General features: G+C 43.2%; 1 protein-coding gene across 3 annotated transcripts in view; it reads right to left on the bottom strand.

Annotated features, from left to right (window-relative positions):
• Positions 1-20410, bottom strand: part of PISD (phosphatidylserine decarboxylase) — a 43114-nt gene that overhangs the window by 20485 nt on the left and 2219 nt on the right. The window contains exons 1-2 of one of the 3 annotated variants that reach the window (XM_018557429.1): positions 8990-9386; positions 7799-7964 (exon numbers count right to left, since the gene is read on the bottom strand). In XM_018557429.1, coding sequence (XP_018412931.1) covers positions 7799-7964; positions 8990-9174 — 351 coding nt within the window. In that variant the 5' untranslated portion in view covers positions 9175-9386. Of the gene's footprint in view, positions 1-7798; positions 7965-8972; positions 9387-18539; positions 18716-20410 lie in introns of those variants that run through there. The other 2 variants (XM_018557432.1, XM_018557430.1) reach the window with 2 other exon arrangements.

Genomic DNA, 20410 nt, shown 5'->3' with positions numbered 1-20410 from the left:
TACAAGAGGCTGAAAGCTATACTACTTTGCCTGTACTCGTGTATGTTATATGTTGATAGCTAATGGATGTCATTACTGGGCGTTTTTGCTTTTATGATCATATTTTGTATTTTAGAATTCTGGACAGCAAGCCAAGGATCATACAAAGCGTTAGAGTTCATCATTAGGTGAATACCGTGCGGTATAGTTAAAGGAGAACTATGGGGTCAGTGTTTTTTCCCATAGTTCTCCTTAGGGTAACGGGAGGACACAAACTAGCGTCCTCCCGTTACCCTAAGCTCAGTATACCGCGAGCTTAGGGAAGGAACCTGGTATGTGTTCGCTCACCTCCCGATCTACTGAGCCGACCTGTGACAGTCTCATTGTCACAGGTCGGCTAGAACTATGAGGCGAGTGGAAATCACTCATCTCATAGTTCTCCTTTAAACCATGACATTTTACTTTTGTTTTCTTGGACTTGAAAAGTGAATTTTCTGCTTTATAAAATGTGACTCTTGGAAAGCTCCATGTAGATACTGATACGTGTATAGACCGTTCATCCAAAGAGGTTCTGTGACTGTTGGACCCGAGAGGGACTGCGCCCAGACAATAAATATTGTCTAAGTGAGCTATAGGCCTCATTAACACAGAGCGCATGGCCCTGTACAGCATGAAATACCATTTTTTGATGCACCTGGAGCTGCAGGAAGATGGGTGTTGGCAGCTCATGTAAGTCTTTGGAGATACAGGAGATGTGGACCCTCCCACAGATCCAAAATTTGACAGCTGCACACAAATATTGTGCAGCCTCGGACACAGACATGATGGAACCAGGTCTGTACACCGTCTGTGTGAAGTGAGGAGCATAGAAACTTCCTTCGCTCCTGAGCACCACCTAGTGGAGGTAGTGCTGTGCGAATGGCATTGGCCTAGCGAGGAGTTATAACTCAGCTCCTTAGATATAAAGCACTTTTTTACTTGCCACCTGTAGAGTATATCCTAAGAACAAAGCAGACAGGAGGGAAAATCTCCACTGGTGTTACAAGACCCAAAACTTGCTAAGTAGAGAGAGAGTTTGGGACAGCTAGTATTACAAATCCCTACATTCCAGAATGAAAAGGACACACTGAACTGTGCAGCAACTGTACCAGCAATTAAAGTAAACATTTACTGACAGCAAAGTAACTGTGGCTGCATGCAACAGACACCATGCCTGCTCCTAACTTGAAAAAGTGTTGCCTGCCTTCCTCCTTGCAAACCTTAAACATTACTCCTTGCACACATCATTTTAAAGTCAGTATGTGTTTGGGAATATGCACACTACCCCATGTGACATTGCTTAGGTCTATCAACAGGAGATTCCAGCACCAAGCATTGCATTGTGGAAGAAATGGGCAATATGTATTGGTACCTATACCTAGAATGTAATGGAGCAGTAAGAGCGCAAAATCCAAAAAGGTGTAATTGGTGTGGAGACAACCTGTCTCTGAGATTGAAATAGGAAAAATTTACAAAACGTGAGGAACTTACTTGGAAGCCCGGGGTCCGGGCACGGGACGGCCCCGATGGAGGCTCAGGCGATGCAGGAAGTTTTGTGTAGTGGCCACCAGATGCAGGAGTGAGGGCAGAGCAGGGCAGGTCCTATGGTCTGAGCATGGCAGCTGGAAGTTGTTACATCAAGCATGTTGGTGGAATGGGGGGGTCAGAAAGTGGGGACTGGGGAATATATGTGCCGGAGGGCTGGTGAGGAGGCTACCTCTGTTCTCAGCCGCAGGGTTTTTGGTCACTAATTTACCTTCATACATAAAAGACTCCGGTCACCTAAGGCTACCTCTGGTCTTAGCTGCGGGGTTTTTGTGAAAGTGACAGGCGGCCAGGGAAGGACGTGCACGGGGCGGTGTTCGGTGATGAGGGAGCAACGCGTTTCGAGGTAATCCTCTTTATCAAGCTCAGAAAGAAAAAGTGGGTAACATTGGCGGGAGATCCGCCGGGTTTCACAGGTGAAGGTTTGGGGAAAAGAATATGACATCTGCTGCGAACTGCAGCTGTGCACTGGTGACTCGATAAGAGGTTATGTACCTGTTCTAAGTGTGTGACAGTGAGGGGGAGTGTGGATGAATGGTGAGGGATGTTTTTGTGTGGCCATACATATTAATGTACGTGAGATAACAGAAATTCTTTCTGCGGCAGTCCGCGGGGTTTGAAGAAATGACAGGTGGGCGGGGCTACGGGAACGAACAGTGTGTGGAGAATGGTGCCTTAGCTGGGTGTTTGTGTTTACACATACAACTTTGTGGCATTGCTGGATGAGGGGAGCTGGATGGGTCTGCTGCATGGGTGAACTACAATGGTACAACAGGGATAGGCACTTGACTCATTTAAAAGATTGGGAGATAAATTAAATTAATTAAAATCTTTCATTAAAAGGAATAAAAGCTTGTGTGACTGTTTGTTCGATGGTTGATAGGGCTAGATGCCTACTGGGTAAAAACATGCTGGTATCTCTGTGTTGGTGGGGGCTGGAGTGTGGGAATTGTGATAATTGGTGTAGATGGATCAAAAGAGGGTGAGGATCTCCAACTCCTCATTCAGTCCATTGGGAACCAGGGTGTTAAGCTGGTAAATCCAGTATGTTTTTCTCCTGCCTAGATGCTGGAAACGATCAGGTGGCGAGTATTGTTCAGGAATGTGTTCAATGGCGAATACTTGTAAATCTTGGATGCGTTTGTTATGTTTACTGGCAAACTGTCGTGGAACACTGTGGTCTGGGTCACTGTCTGTAATGAATCGTCTGTGTTCGCCTATCCTTTTTCTCAACGGACAGATGGTACGGCCGACGTATAATAGATTACATGGACATTTTAAACCGTGGATGACATGGTCATGTGAACATGTAATGAATTGTTTAATGGGATGGTTGTTGTTGGCACTGTCTATGAATTCTGATTGACCATGAGTGATAAATTGTCACGTAAGGCAGCGTGGTTTTCTGCATTGAAATGTGCCCATGGTCAAACCTGGGGAGTAACATCGAATTCATTCTAGGACTTTGACATTTGCTGAGTGCTATTTTATTTTTCAGGTTTCTGGCTTTCCTGAATGTCACTGTGGGTTCAGCTGGGATGGAGGGACCTAGTTTAGGATCTTGTTTGAGAATGTGCCAGTTTTTGCATGGATGCGCTTTATGGCATTGCGATTATTATTAAAAGGTAGTGATGAATCTTACCTCTGTATCACCCTCGAGGGGTGTGGTGGCTTTAGGGGTGGGTGGTGTTAAGTATGTGGAGTAGGCCTCGTGAATAAGTGAGGCTGGGTAGCGTTTATCTATAAACCTGTTGGCTAGGAGTTGGCTCTGTGTTGTGTAATCTGAGGTTTTGGAACAACTGCGCCTAACCCTACAGAATTGACTTTTAGGAATGTTTTTTTATCCATCTCGGGTGGTGGCAACTCTGGAAGTGCACGTAGGAGTTGCCTCCGGTGGGTTTCACATAGTTGTTGGTAGTGATGGACGTGGCATCAGAGGAAAGTTCCAGGTCTAGGAAGACTTGTTGGGATGGATTGGTTGCATGTGTGAAAGAAAGTCCTTGTCTGTTTTTGTTACAATATGTGACAAATTCTAACACGGAATCAGTGGGGCCTCCCCAGATTATGATAATGTCGTCAATATAACGACCGTGGAAAATGAGGTGTTGGGCGCATGCATTATTGTCCCAAATGTATTTGTCCTCCCAAAACCCCATGGTGAGGTTGGCGTAGCTAGGGGCGTAATTAGTGCCCATAGCTGTGCCATGCATTTGTAAATGGAATTTATCAAGAAAGGCAAAATAGTTGTGTTCAAGTGTAAACTTGGTACAGTCAACAATGAACTGGGCTTGCTTATGGTGTAGGGTGGATTGGGAGGACAAATAGTACTGTAGTGCGTTGATGCCTACATCATGTGCAATAGAGGTATAAAAGGGATGTGACATCTAGTGATAACCAAGAGTAGGTGGGTGAGAGTGTTTGGATTAGGTGACCGGAGTCTTTTATGTATTAAGGTAAATTAGTGACCAAAAACCCTGCGGCTAAGAAAGAGGTAGCCTCCTCAACAGCCCTCCGGCACATACATTCCCCAGTCCCCAATTCGTTCAGTGCTTTAGTTTCTGACCCCCTATTCCACCAACACGCTTGATGTAGCAACTTCCAACTGCCATGCTCAGACCATAGGACCTGCCCTGCTCTGGTGGCCACTACACAAAACTTCCTGCATCGCCTGAGCCTCCATCGGGGCCGTCCCGTGCCCGGACCCCGGGCTTCCAAGTAAGTTCCTCACGTTTTGTACATTTTTCCTATTTCAATCTCACAGAGACAGGTTGTCTCCACACCAATTACACCTTTGGATTTTGCGCTCTTACTGCTCCATTACCACGTCCACAGGTTTCTCCTCCTGTTCTCAGAGCAGCACTCCATACCGGGAAATACAAAGAAAAACAGAAAAAAACCACGCCCAGGTTCTGATGAAGGGGGCGTGCCCCTGAAAAGCGTAGACCGTTAGAACTCACAGGGGCAGAGAACGTTTGATCGGTTTCATTCTGTGAGACTCCCGCTGCCAGTGATTCCCATTGCATCATCTTACATGCTTTTATTGATCGATCCTTCTTGTGAGTACATTTTCAGCTGTGTTGCCGTTTGAATAAATGATCTTTTACACGATGGAGGCGCTCTGTTTTTCTTTGTATTTCCCAGATCGGAGGTCATTTTGACCGGTGGGAGCTGTCCGGGAAATACAAAGAAAAACAGAAAAAAACCACGCCCAGGTTCTGATGAAGGGGGCGTGCCCCTGAAAAGCGTAGACCGTTAGAACTCACAGGGGCAGAGGACGTTTGATCGGTTTCATTCTGTGAGACTCCCGCTGCCAGTGATTCCCATTGCATCATCTTACATGCTTTTATTGATCGATCCTTCTTGTGAGTACATTTTCAGCTGTGTTGCCGTTTGAATAAATGATCTTTTACACGATGGAGGCGCTCTGTTTTTCTTTGTATTTCCCAGATCGGAGGTCATTTTGACCGGTGGGAGCTGCCTCATCTGTGTTTCCACTAAAACGTCCCAATTGGCCATCCTCTCGTAACTGGCGGCGCCGGTATTTGCTTGGCTAGCACTCCATACCGACCACATCCACATATGCCCCACATCCCCAAGAGAGCGCTGTTTTTTTTCTTGTTATACCTAGAATGTGAATTTTTTAAGAGCCTGCTGAGGAGCAGTGGGGAATGGGACAGAGCTATCAAACCCTTCTGTACAACATTGCGGTCTATAATGCTAGTAAAGGTTTCCTTTAAATGGATCTTTCAGGACAGAAATAGAAGAGCTTGCCACTGATGATGCTGCATTCTAATCTCCCAGGCATGTACAGCAGGAGAAATGAGACTCCTACTGGGAGACGGCAGAGCTGAGGACAGGTCGATTTTACAGATGGCTTGGAGATTTTAGAGGTTGGTGAATGTCCAGCCTGGCAGCGTTCACTCACAACCAAAATATGAATTCTGGCTTGACTGGACCCTAAAAACAAAACTTAGGTCAGCAAACCTACATTTTTATTTGCAATGAAATGTCCAAAGATATAGGTAAATCTTTCAAGAAATTAAGAAGTTCCCAGAAAGATATTTTCTGCAAACAAGTAACTTTTCATGGATAACTAAAGCTAAACTCCAGACACAAAAACTAATTTAAATATATTATATAAAAATATATGAATCCACTGTGTGCACCAAATGCCTTTGTAAATCCAGATAATCATCATATAAAACTACCAATTACATCATAACTTGAGCAGAGCTGTGGAAGGGACCCAGCAGGCCCACTTACTACTGTCTGCTGAAAGGCATGGTTTACACCTGAGCGTTTTTACGCGCGGACCTAGTCGGGCAGAAACGCGCACAAAAGATACAGGAGCGAATTTCAGGTGGATTTTGTGCAATTTTGGTCCCATAGACATCTCTGCAGGGAGAAACATACATTTTTTGCAAAAACTAGCAAAAGCAAAAACTGCAAATGCCTAGGTGTGCACCTACCCTGAAGGTGGTGGTGGTGGATACAAGAGCAGTCACCCTCAACAAGGAGAGAGCACAGCAGTGACCAGTCTTTATGAAACAAATGGTTGTCCCTGGAGGGCAAGCATCTATCCCGATCTACAGGTTATTGTTCCATGTACAGTTACAGCGGCCAGTTAATGACAGGCTGGCCGCTGTCAGCCTGTCATTAACCTGAATCATTAACCTGAATGGGCACAGCGGCCACATCTTTATGGGCCCACCTGCGATTCCTGCTGCAAGAACCCCTAGACATACATAAAAGCAACGTGTGCATGAGGCCTCATAATTCAGTATATCTGACGCATCAAGCGCCAAAGCTTTTTTTACGAGACACCTAAACACCAGTGTAGTTTTGATTAATTCAAAAGGTAGCAAATCCACCCATCTGAATACTGCATTGTTCAACAACAGGAAATCACAATATAAAACTGAACAAGAACCATTTTACAAGAGCAATACACCCCCTACTCTACTTCCTACAACAGTAAGACTATTCATCCAGTGGCCTGCTGAGCATTGTGCAGATCTGGCAGGCTTTTCCACAGTGACAACTTGTCATAGCAATATGCAAGAGGATTACTTTTAGTCCAGCCAGATGAATGAAGGACATATACTGAAAGAATGTTGACCTCCAGTCTGCTGTCCCCAGCACAGCCTGTCTCCCACAAAGCATTGTGTACTGTCCTATTCACAGAGAAGGAGACCAAATGAGTGTCGGTCGTAGAACTGCAGAACCCAACTATTCATTTCAGTTGCTACACAATCTATTTTTTTATAATAAGTTCCACTACAGATTCTCAGGTAAAACTGATGTGACACCACAATATGGGATAGCTTCTAAGTTGAGAAAACACACTTATTTAAGAATACCACCTCTATGTGGAGCAATGAGGTGGAAAAAGAATTTATACTCCAACCAAAGTTAGATAATTAATCAGCCAAATGGCTTACTTTATTGATTGATTTAATCAATAAAGTAAGCTATTTGGCTGATTATCTAACTTTGGTTGGAGTATAACTTATTTTTCCACCTCATTGCTCCACATAGAGGTGGTATTCTTACATATATGCTTATAGGTTATCAACCATATCGGTTGATGTGTAATTGTTACACAGTATAGTGGTATCATTTTATCTTAGAAAACATACTTAACAGTGTTCATTTAAATAAATGAATGACATCGAGCTAGCTAAAATAGCCAAAAAGTGTCAACTGAGCTTTGTAGGAGTTTGCCCCAAGCAATAATCAGTACTTGTAACCGGGGTAAGTCGTTGTTGCCACATGCAGATATAGAAAAATGCTAGAAACTCTGATGATAAGTTAGAGACTGTTTTGCATAGAATAGGGCAAGGTCCGTTTAAACCAATTCGCTGTGTAGCGATCACATAATCCTGGAAGTTTCAAAATTTTTAAAAAGACCAGCAGTTTTCCTTGAGAGATTTGCATGCGTATGGCTAACCTGAAGTTGGCCACACACAGGAATTTGACTCTTTCGCAACCACTACCGAATGCTTGCAAGGCGACTTTATTATCGATGTATACAACTGTATTGTCATAGTGGCATGTATACGGTATATGTCATGGAGAAGCCTGTAAATGAGTCCTCTCTGTACAAGCCAATACATTTTAGGAATCACTATTAAAATGTGTGTGCACGAATCGGCTTGTAATATAGTTAGCAGTTAGAGATCTAGATACGAGTTATTCGTGCAGTTACAAACCAGAAGAGAAGCAGCAAACTTACCCGGCTAGAAGGCCGCCATCCTACTCTGACCAAGGGCCGAAGTGCAGCAAATGGTAAGAGGTAATAAAGGATCGTGAGAGGCCAGGAACGCAGCTTCAGGGCGGACCTAGACATACAGGTCAGCTGCCCCAACCTCCGTCTGAGAGCCAGCTGAGGAAATTGCAACCTGCAAATCAGACACAAATATGAAAAATCCTAATAATAGGTCCCTGAATCAGCTGGCCCAGTCTGAGCAATACAGGACCCGAATTATGGAAGCAACTTGGCAATGCACAACAAGTGTAATCCATCACAACCATACAGGACAGACCTGCTGGAGGATGTTTGGAACACTGCAGACTGCTTAACAAACTAGAGCCTAAAGTCTTCATTTCCTAAGATGAGGGCCTACCACATACAACCAAAAAGGACCAGAGAAACTTGCATGAACACAATTCCTACTTCTTAAAAAAAAAAGACACAAAAGTGCCCACCAGAAGAGATTATTCATCTTCAATAAATCAGATTCCATGAAGTAAAGTTTTACAGGGCTGGCCCAACCTCACCAGACACAGATAAGCCCCTTCTTAACCCATCACACCTGCTGATTATCAAGATACAAATCAGATTTTCTATGCTGTCTGCAAAGGTCCATCTGATCCTAGACACAGAGTACAGACAGATCAAATGCAAAGGGCACAATGTAAACATACTACAACAACCATCATCATCCACACCAACAGCAATTTTGCAAATATGAGTGAAGAACACAAAAGTAATCTGTCCCGAGATTATAGCACCAATCACAAGAAATTCAAAGTAGCAGCTCACATTAAGTGAAATGCTGAGACATCCAGCTCAAGATCTTATTCACTGCCGTCAAGCAGAAGATGAGGTACCCAGGAGCCAGAGCCGCCTCTCACACTCCCCCTTCATTGCAGACAGCCATGGACCAATCCCTGCTTTTCTGCCTCTTTCCCCATCCATCCCTTCCAGTGACACATTCCTTTCAGGCCTGGTGCCTCATTCACACTGCAAATGCTGAGCAAGCTGCTTTTCTGCCCGACTGAACACACAGTAGCATCATTCTCTCCCCCACCTCTCACTCCACTGAATACATAAGGAGCTTTTGCCTAATTAGGCCAAACAAAAGCTTAGCCACTGCTCTCCCTGTCCTTTTCCCGCTTTGGCTGACCTGCAATCTGAGGGTACCTGAAGCGTGCCCGTCTGCTGGAAGAAGAACTCTCAGGTTTATCTGGTTCTGCTGGGTCTGCTTGTTCCTCCCTGGCACAGTTAATGGCACTGGCTGCTCGTGTTCTGCGGACATGAAGTTTCACCCTGCGCAGATTACACCTGAAGGGAGCAGGGTTGTTTTCAGGCTTCCGGCATCTCACCATCTCCTCGGGTAAAGGTCCGGACCGTGCTGGCCCCTCGGTGACTGGCACATCGTCAGGTCCGAGGCTGCTGGTCTTCGCTGCCTCCTAGCATGGTGGAGGATGTGACGACACAGATTAATACTCTGTAATAAGAAGGTCTCCAGCTCTTGCTCCTCCTCTCCTACCTCATCAGCCAGGAGTTCCTCTCGCTTTAGTCTTCACAGCATTTAGCGTACAGGTCAGCACTGCATCTACCACACAACCAATTCATGTAAAACACAATCAATATTTACACCCAGTGGAATTCCCGACTACCTTCTGGAGAAGGAAATCCTACTAGTGCAGATGTGACATGAATGACACAACATATGCACAGCTCTACTCTTTACAAAAGCTGAAATACAAGGCACACCAACCAAATTTAACAGTCCAATATCCAGAGACAACAGCCACAAGTAAGCTAGATTTCCATTTGTAAATCACAAAAATGATTTGTAATGACAGATTGTGCAACACAGCTAACTGGAATAGTTTAAAACAAAATTGCACTTAGAATCAGAAAATCCATACCCCTGTCTATGATTGGTGATGTATATGAACAAGGTGATTTCCTACAAAATACTGCCATGGCCACAGACATGAAACCAGAAGTTCCACAATAGAAATCTATAAAAGTTAGTGCATCTAGCAGCCAAAATCAGCTATCAATTACCCAGCTGGCGGACTCACTGTGCATCCTTAGAAATTCTCCACAATTCTTCTGTCCCATTAGTGAGTGGTTAACCGCGATGAATCCAAATCGAGGGTATGCACAAGTTAACTGTTGCTTCTGCTCAGGATTGTCATATACAACAAAGCGAATACACTTCATATCCATAGCTCAGCAGAAAAAGACATACGCCAGCCACAAGGAGAGCAGCAGAAGAAATTGGAATTCATTTCTAAGGTTACTGCTTTCAAAAAACATTTTAACTCATTCATCTAACATAGATAACAATATGCTCGCTTCCACAATTCTTCCTTCATTGCACTGGTTTTTGTCCTGTATTTTTTTTTTAAAATGCCATTTAAAATCCAGTTCTTATACCTGCCATTTAAAGCAGTAATCCAGAAGGACACGTAGTGGCATTAGCCTCATAAATATTCTATTTACAGAAATAAGGGCTGCAGTGACACGTGGCTCCTCGGATCATTTCAGTAATTTGCCACCAGACTGTTTTTCTGTTTCTTAAAAATCTCTCAGTCATTAATTGTAATTCACATTTGAGCTTTCTTCAGTTCCCAATAAAGGTAGGATAGACTGCAAACTGGTTAGGTACATCTGAATCCTGCCCGGGTTACATATAGCAGCAAGAAGCACAGAATCTGATCAAATCCCAACTCCTTATCCAGTTTAGACTGGGACACAGCCTTATATCACAGCAATTCTTCAGGTTCTCCTCTACATGCTGGTAGTGTAAAATTGAAACAACTTGCAGCATTTTATTCTGATCTTCTGGGTGAAGAATTGTTTGTTTGTATTACCATCTTGGACAGCTGCATCCCATGTCAGGCCATATTCACAAAGCCCTGATTTTGTCACAAAGCCCTGATTTTGTCATGCCACCTAGTGTAATTTACTGTGCCACTTATACACCAAATCTAACATCTGGCATCAGTTGACATTTACAAAAAAGGACAAGCGTGAAAATATGAAGATCTCCAAACTCCCCTATACACAGTTCATAGACACTGGAAAGTGAAGGACAGATGCATAGAAATACGTGCAGTTTAACAGTTATTAATTACAGTCAAACACCCAAGTGTCCAGTGACTAAGAAAGCATCGTGAATCAGAGAGCTAGGTAACACATTCTTAGAAGATGTCAGCAAGGGCCATCCCCCATTTCTATAAAAAGGTCATTTTATTTGGTGGTTTCTTCTATACCTATAAAAGCTGTTCAAGCAGGTACAAAGCTTTGTGGGTACATTATAAATACGTTTAAACTGTAAACATGATCAATTGGATTTGTTAAGAAATATACCTTACAGCCTCAGCAGTGTACATTTATTGCCCTCAGAAAGTAGTAGTAGGGTTATAGAGTAAGTGTGTGCAAAAGTACTAACAATTATGTCAAAATATAAAATATTGTGATAGTTTGTATTGCTACAATTTAGTTTTTTTTCTTTACTGACTACTACACCAACTTTTTCAGCACTTGTCTGCCGTGGCAGTGGAACGGGTGGGTGGGCTAAGAATTTACACTGAGGCCTTAAGATGCTAAAGAAGACTGGTGAACCAAGGACAGAATATTTAGCTGGAAAATTGAAGTTAATTCCCTGCAACGATACCCCCCTCTCTCCATAGCTCTGGTCCAGAGTAATGTATTATGTTGACAGCTTCCCTGCTACCTGTCCCTGATTTAGACATACACTATGTCTTATGTTAAGATCAATGGCAGAAGGTCGCTGGAAGGGGGGGGATGGAAGATGGGGCTCATTAAACAATTGCTCTGGGGCCCATGCACCCTTGCTGGGAACACCTTTAAATTCTCCAGGGAAATCCCAATAAAGGCTTTGCTCTGGGGCCCATGCACCCTTGCTGGGAACACCTTTAAATTCTCCAGGGAGATCCCAATAAAAAGGCAAAAACTATCCCCAGAAACCCTACCTCAGGCATGCGGTGAACTCAATGAAAACAGTAGACCAAATTGGTGGGAAAGATCTTCAAGGGGGTTCATTATGTCTGCTGAGGGCTACCTTTACATCATGGTGGGGAGACTATTGCACATTGACTTAACTCTTATAAATAAGAAACCTTTCACAGTGCAGTGTGAGCAGGCTTGCTTTCACTCTTGTGAAAGACAGATGCAAATGTGTTTGTTTTTTTTGTTTAATGTAAAAGGTAGCGACAGCCCACAGAGGAATACCAGTTTCAATATTGTCGCAACCACTTTTATTGCAGGTCATGTCCCTTAAAGTGGACCTTTACCCCCTTTCACTTCAAATCGCATACACATGAAGCTCTGCTTGGCAATATAAAATCATCGTACATGCCTTACTAAAACAGGTTTTGCTTTTACTTACAGTTACTGCTTTTCCACTTCTTGGTTGAGTAAGGCACTGGTGATGTAGCCCTGGCCTCACAAATGCATCCTGGGGAGGCTACAGCAGCAGTGCCTATCTGGGAAATCTCATCTGTAAACTGCAAAATATCACAACATCTCAGGGGAGATTCCTGAGGTGATGCACAGGAGGCAGACCAAGAGTTCCAGGTAGTAAAGGGAGATGAATTCATCTGCCCTTAGTAAAAAATGGCCACTGTGAGAAGAATGGGGAGGAAAATAAAAATAAAATAAAAAAAAACCAACTACAATTATCTAGAAGTATCTGTATGTAGATTGCCTTTACTAAACATTTCTAAAAGTTCATTTGTTATCATTTTTAAAGACAAGGATGAAGCTCCTAGGCCTGAAGGGCCTTATGTACTCCTGATTACTTCAGCTTCTCAAGGACCCTTTTCTAGCCAAACCAGTTTTCCCAGTGGTTTAAAATAGACAAGAGCGCATCTTGGGGGAAATGTAGACCCTTCAATGCTTCTACCAATGCTTCTCTCACAGCTGCTAGAGATTAAACCTCTTTCCTTCACCTCACAAGGGGTGCCCTAATGTCTATGTTCACCATTACGAGGAGGCATTTAAAAGGAGAACTATGAGGTGAGTGCTTTTCACTCACCTCATAGTTCTAGCTGACCTGTGACAATGAGTGTCACAGGTTGGCTCAGTAGATCGGGAAGTGAGCGAACACATATCGGCGTTCGCTCACTTCTCGATCCTGTCACAGCTCTCTGCCGTGACAGGGGAGTGGCTGGATTCCCCCCTCCCCGCTCCTCCAGGGCTGGACTGTCGGAACGGACGGGGGAGGGGGCGGGTACAGCTGGCTCTGCCTCTAGATAGGCAGTCAGCTGTCACTCACGCAGCTGGGCGGATTCAGACATAATTGTCGGGATCTGCTTCAGCGTTTCAGTATACCGCAAGCTGTAGCTCGCGGTATACTGAGCTTAGGGTGACGGGAGGACGCTAGTTTGTGTCCTCCCGTTACCCTAAGGAGAACTATGGGGAAAAGCCTTAACCCCATAGTTCTCCTTTAAGAGGAGACATGATCACCTTTTGTAAATATTGAGCTTGGCTACACTCCACCTCTCAATGTTCTAATATACTGATTGAATCTGACATGGTGGCCCCCTGGAAATGACATGCCCTACTCCATTGCTCAATTTTCAAATTGCCATCCCAGATCCGTACTAATGTATTGATTCGAGACACAGTCGTAGCCTGGAGGGAGACTCCTAAGCCTTTACGTGTACATCCCCACTTTTCTGTCTTTCTACCGTTTAGAGGAAATCCCACTTTCCCACAAGGGGAGGATTATCATACCTACCGTCAGTGGGAGACAAAAGGGATTGACACATTTCCATCATCTGCTGTCAAGTGATCGAACTAGACTTCTGACATTTAGGAAGCTCAGATCTGCATATGGTAAACAGAAGGGTGATTTCCTCTGCTTTCTTCAGGCTACTGCCCATGTGAAAGATCTGTGCCCCCAGCTGTCTCGAATCTCGTTTAATTCCCCTTTAATCGCTTTGCTAGAAATGTCTAAACCATCCATTTCAGCCATCTACCCTTTCCTGAGAGATGAACTGACCACATCACTACATAACTCCAATGTAAGTAATTGGTTACATGACATACCAGAGGAGGATATAGTTGAGAAGAGTCTGACTGGTTATCGTAATGTACGTTGAGTTAATATAAATGAACAATGGAGAGAAACACAATACAAAATTATTCATAGAGCTTACTATGCTTTCCAGTTTAAACTTAATTCTTGCGCTACGGTTTCACTGGGCGCAGAGTGTCCTAAAGGTAGGGAGCCTAAAGCCTCTCTGTTCCACTGCCTGTGGTCTTGTCCTCAAATTCAACATGTTTGGACATCAGTTACTGACTTTGTTTTTCAAGTCCATGGGATTAGACTCTCTCTGGATGCTCTTATTGTTTAGTTATTGGGAACCTGCTCGGTTGCTGTCTGGCTCCTACAGCAAGACCGACAGGCAGTGGACAGACATCTACCTAGTAGCTGCACGCCACTGCATTATGAGAGAATGGCTCTCAAAATCTCAACCCCCTGTAGGGAGACTATCTCAAGATCTTAGGAGGTCTGATTTTTTTAGAAAGATTGGAGGCAGAATTGGATCTCTCTTCTAAGTGTTTGGCATCCACTTTCCTCCGAAGATGGATGCCTTTTCTGACATTTTTTTCACGATCGGAACAGAGCGATTTTCTGCAACCATTTCATTACACCGTGTTTTAACCTGTTAAATATGTCTGAATTTGATAAGACGGACTTAAACTGGGAAACCCATGAGGTTAGAACACTCCATTGTTATTATTGCAGGAGCTTTTCCCTTAATGTGCAGAAGTACACTGTAAGTGAAACAGTTGTTTATGATTGTTACTGATGGTGCTACAGATATCCAAGGTGGCGATAATCATGCTCATTTTTCCTCACTGACCGGGCCACAGCTGAAGTTACTGTATGTGGTTGCTGAGTTAAGGTTCTATGGTTTATTGTTTTCCGTTTGGTGTGTCATCTTACCTGATTATGCTTTTGCTGATGGCAAGATACAGAGTGTCGACCAACTTGTCTTTAAGTTAATACAAAGCCTACATTCTGAAAGGTGCGACTCCTAGGCCTCATTCACACAGAATGCAAGAGCAAAATTGTATATTGCGTGTATATACGCGTACATGCGCACTATATGCAATCCTAGAATGCATCATTCGTGATAAAAATGTTAATGAACTGTACATGCGTATATGGCCGTAAATACGCAGAAATATGCTGCCGGACGCATCTTGGGTCCATTCTGTTTTTGCGCATTTTTATGCTATGCAAACATACTGCTCCATACACAGCTGTGTATGGCGCCTTAAAAATAGACATTTATTCTTTTTTTTTCTCTCCTTTTTGGCTTAAAACATCGAAACACTCTTTGGGACGTTTTGAGACTACACTTCCTTTTTCCAATTCTGAGCTGCATGGTCATTATGGGTATTTTGATCAGCTGGTCTATGCTTTCAAATAACCCATAATACCCTGCTATCTATGCCTGTATATATGTAAATCGATCTCTGTATTTGCACTTCTAAACTGAGATTTTGATGTTTTTATGTATATTAAGAATTTTTTTTACAATAAAATGTTTGAAAAAAAAAAAAAATATTGAGCATATTGTCAAGCAGCAATTACAGAGCAGAATGTAAACTTTTAGATTGTAAGCCCTCACAGGCAGGGCCCTCCTTACCATCTTGTCTTGAATTGTAATGTCTTCCTATTGTAAAGCACTGTGCAAACTATTATCGCTATATAAATCCTGTATAATAATAATAATATGTGCAACAGTTTTCCATAGTCCAAAAGACATAAGTGAATCCACATTTGTCAAATCAGAACCTTACTTGCCAAAGACCCCTTTTGTAGTAAGCTTGACAAAGAACATTTAAAAAGGAAGAAAAGAGTACGGATAACACCTTGTACATAACACTCAGGCTTGTGCTCTCCTTCACCTAAACAATATGGACTCACACACCTATAGAGTGACCTCTCTATTTCTACCTTTTGACCATAATGTAAAAAAAAGTGTCTTCCACTGCTGGGTTTTTATATAAAATGGTGTATAGAAACTTTATGAAAAGTAATAAAAACTCCACTGAATGTTATGGGCAATATATAACAAATACCCCTTAATGATCTCTTCTCAATGATGAATAAATGAATTTCAATTAATCATTTGCCTGAGCCCAAGCTCAGACAAAATATGCAACAGTGGCTATTATCACCTTGGCAGCCCTCTTCTGCAGTTCCAGGACATCTTTCAGCTGAACTGGTGTCCAAAATGGAAATACATATCTAGCAGGTGTGTTTTTATAAAGGGAATATCTTTATCTTGATTCTATGTATCTTTTAACACAAGAGATCATCTTGCAAACTTCAGAAGCGGAAGACTAACATTGCATTAAAGTGCATCTAAAGCCATTTTGTTCCGTTTTAAATAGAGCAGGTTGGAGTTAGAACCCCTAGCGGGTTTTTATTGCTGTCTGTCCACATGAGGAAGATTAACCTTCTCAATATGCTCTGGTGACCACCATTCCTGGGACTTAAAGTTAGGAATAATCTGAAATGTTCAGTTATTACCAGAACAGGAATAGAGGGTTAATCTTCCAAAAGGGGACAGTGGTTATTATGGCAACTGTCTAGGAGGGCCGTTCCTTCACTTTTTGTTGTCTCTACAGCCCATAGTTCTCCTCGGGATCACAGGACGACATATTCTGTGTCCTCCCATGACCCAAAACTCAGTACATAGCAGGCTATTGCCCACTATATGCTGAGAGCACCGCAGCCAGGACGGATCCCGACAATACTGTTGAGATCCACCCAGCTGGCTCCGCCCATCTAGAGGCAGAGCCAGCTGTGCCTGCCTCCCCCAGAGGGGAGGGGGGAATCCCTGCAGGGAGCAGTGACTGACATTTATCACTCTCTGCAGGGAGAGGATCGAGAAGTCAGCGATCAGCGGTATGTGTTCGCTGACTTCCTGATCAATAGACAGAATACACAAGGCTTCCAGATCAATAGAGCTGACCAGTGACAGCTTCTTTGTCATAGGTGGGCTTGAATTACGGGGATGAGAGTTTTTCATTCACCCCATAATTCTCCTTTAACAGTTACCTACCTATTAAAAAACGTTTGTGGGTTTATATTTAATTTATATCTAAATCTTTAAGATAAATACCCATCCCCCCACATGACTGTGTGCTGCATGCATAATTTTAGCCCTCAAATATAAAACTTTAAATTTATCTACACAGAAACTCAAAAGAATGAGCAAACTAAGCGATCATGAACAGATAACGCTGGCTTACTTTTCATAATCCTCTCTCCTGTCCCAATACATTATCACATAAATCATGTATATTGATACAACATACCGAACAATGAAAAATTTTCCCATATTGTACAAGCAGCATGCCCAATGCTGAATGAGTGAGAGGAAAGAAACTCGCAAACCATAAAGCATATCTAAACCCAAAAGCAAAAATGTAATATATTTCAGCTTCCCAATCGTTCAATTTAGTGGCTGTATCAGTTTGCTTTATTTTCACCTGGTGATACGGGCAGTAAGGTGGTTATTTTTCAACTTCCTTTAACAGGCCATAACCGCGCAGAAAAAGTGCACCATAGAGGCTTAAGACAAACCATTTAACACTGACACTGTGCTTACAATGGTCAGCTTTTATTTATTATGCAAAACCTTTACCCCAAAAGTAAGAAAATAAAACTGTTGCTGTAACTGCTTAAAAAGTGTTAGCTGGAGTTCAGATTTATTTTGTTAGTCAAGTCCATCTAAATGTACTAGACCACATAACACCACAAGTTGACACTGCTGCTTTCCAAGGGTGCCTCCATTGCTCCTCCACAGGGTGGAGCCACCCATAGACAGGAAGTGTGAATCCCGGCTGGATCACCAGGTGAAAATAAAGGGAAAAAAAGAAAATGAATGCAGCCGCGACAATTAAGGATTGGTTAGCTGATTTGTAACATGTTTTGTTTTTTTAATTAGATGCACTTTAAGTACACCTCATATTTCGCATCTTGTTCCCACTTGTTTTTGTTATGCGTTTACTGGTAACTATGTTCCTCAAAGATTTTTTTTTTAAACCCTTACTATGTCTTGCTTTCCTTTAGCAAAAATGATTATTAACTCTGATATGTAGAACCACTCCTTACAATAGAAAACAGTACACCGAGTGGCCAGATTATTATGACCACCCCATCAGTACTTTGTTGGGCCGCGAGATGACTACGTTGGGCCGCCTCGTGACTCCACGAGATGTTGAAAGGTGATGTGAGGAATCTGACATTGTACTGTTGCCTTTCTGTTGTCTTGCCACTCTCTGTTCTGCCCTAACATTGACTAGTCGCTGACGGCCACAATTCGCACGTTCAGACCCAGATTTTCGGCTAACAGTCCAGTCTTTAAACACTTTAACAACAGCTACTCTTGAACATTTAACAAATTCTGCTGTTTTGCTGATACTCGCTCCATGGCTCCGAGCGCCAACAATCATCCCACGTTCAAAGGCTGTTAAATCGCGTTGTTTACCCATATCTTCAGAAAAAATCACTTCTACTGTCGTGGTAAACAACCTGCTTCCCTATTTATAATTGTCTGGCCCTCTAGCAACTTCAGCGTGAAATTATAGCTAATTTGCCTACAAACTCCAGGTGGTCATAATAATCTGGCCACTCAGTGTATATGAAAGCAGTACATAAAAGTATGGAAGCCCCTACCTCCCAGGTGTTTGCTACTTGTGGGGGAACCTCTATTCCAAGCTTCTCCAATCTATGAACTTTGTAGTTTTCATACTGTTTGTAGCTTGCATAACCTCCACCTGTTCCCAGCAGCACATAAAGAGGTCTGATCTTGACACCCAGAGCAAGAGATGCAGCATGAAATTTCCTTCCATCTGTACAAGAAAAACAAGAAAACAGTCATCTGCAAAGTAGCTATTAATAAGATAAAATTAAGTTTAGGTCAATTTGATGGCTGATGTTATAAACAAATTATACAAAAAACACTTATATTGGCATTAAAATGTCACTATTGATATTACAGATATCAATGTCAAAATATTTTGCCGGCATGCAGAAAGAGGCATTTTATGGAGTAATGACTAGATGAAAGAACTGATGCAACAGTTTGAACATAGCTCGCAACAAGTAGGAGTGACTAACTGCACCCAAAGCTAAATGAATCACTCATTAGCTTACTATATAGCTCAGAAATCCTAATAGTAAGATTTACCTGCATTTGTTTACTTATCTCACCTAACAAAGCTGACACCTCTCTTTTTATCCAGGCAGCCCTGTGGGGGCTAAGCTACAGAGGCAGTAATGGCTTGAAAACAATATCTAAATACTGGAATGTTCATAGGCTGGCCACAGGTTAAGAATGATATAGAATTCCTAATATGTGTGGGCTCACATAACATTAAATTCTAGAAGTTGTACAAATCAGTAATTAAAGAAGGGTGAAAGTGTGTCAACGCCCCTTTGCAAGTTGTGCAGTAAGCAAATAAGTTGAAAAAGTCTCTCACTGGACCATGAGTATTGCAACGTCTCCTTTTAACCAATTATACTTACAGCTAGTAATAGTTAACAGAGAACTATTAGATGAGTGATTTCTATGCGAGCTGTAGCTCGAGGTATACTGAGCTTAGGGTGACAGGAGGACGCTAGTTTGTGTCCTCCCGTTACCCTAAGGAGAACTATGGGGGAAAAGCTCTGACCCCATAGTTCTCCTTTAAAGTCAAAAGATGTTTTCCCTTCCCCCCAATGTTAAAAGAGAACTATTAGGCGAGTGCTTTTCACTCACCTCATAGTTCTAGCCTCAGGCTCAGTAGATTGGGAAGTGAGCGAACACATACCGGCGTTCGCTCACTTCTCGATCCTGTCACGGCCCTCTGCGTGACAGGGGAGGGGCTGGATTCCCCCCTCCGATACGCCAGCGCTGACTGGCGGAACGGACGGGGGAGGGGGCGGGTACAGCTGGCTCTGCCTCTAGATAGGCAGAGCCAGCTGTCACTCACGCAGCTGGGCGGATCCAGACATAATTGTCGGGATCCGCTTCATCTGCAGCGTCTCAGTATATCGCGAGCAGGAGCTCGTGGTATACTGCGGCGTCTTAGTATACCGCGAGTTGTAGCTCACGGTATACTGAGCTTAGGGTGACGGAAGGACGCTAGTTTGTGTCCCCCCGTTACCCTGAGAACTATGGGGAAAAGCCCTAACCCCATAGTTCTCCTTTAATGTAAGCACTTACTTTAATAGATGTCTCTTAATCCGATCTTCTTCTTTCCTGTCCTTTTCAGCCTTCTCTCCAGCGCTGCTGCGGGTGTCCGATCCAGCGCTGACTCCTCTGTCCTAGCTGGCACTTCCGATCCAACGGTGTCTGCATGCGGGTGCACGCGTCCATAGACTTACCTTGCGACCCTCCTCGTCTCCCGGCCGAAAATCCAAACAGCGCATGCGCCCACCCCAAGATGCTTTTTGCGGCTCCCGCCCGAGCAGTTTCGTGCGGGAGCGCACGGCGAAGACGGGGTAAGTTTAAACAGCTGTTAAAGCGTTTTTTTTTTTTTTTTTTTTTTTTTTTTATTTTTTTT

The sequence above is a fragment of the Nanorana parkeri genome, unplaced genomic scaffold (assembly GCF_000935625.1).
Source record: "Nanorana parkeri isolate BGI_ZX_2015 unplaced genomic scaffold, ASM93562v1 scaffold282, whole genome shotgun sequence".
In the NCBI taxonomy this organism is placed as follows: Eukaryota; Metazoa; Chordata; class Amphibia; order Anura; family Dicroglossidae; genus Nanorana; species Nanorana parkeri.
This window is presented reverse-complemented; position numbering and strand designations above follow the sequence as displayed.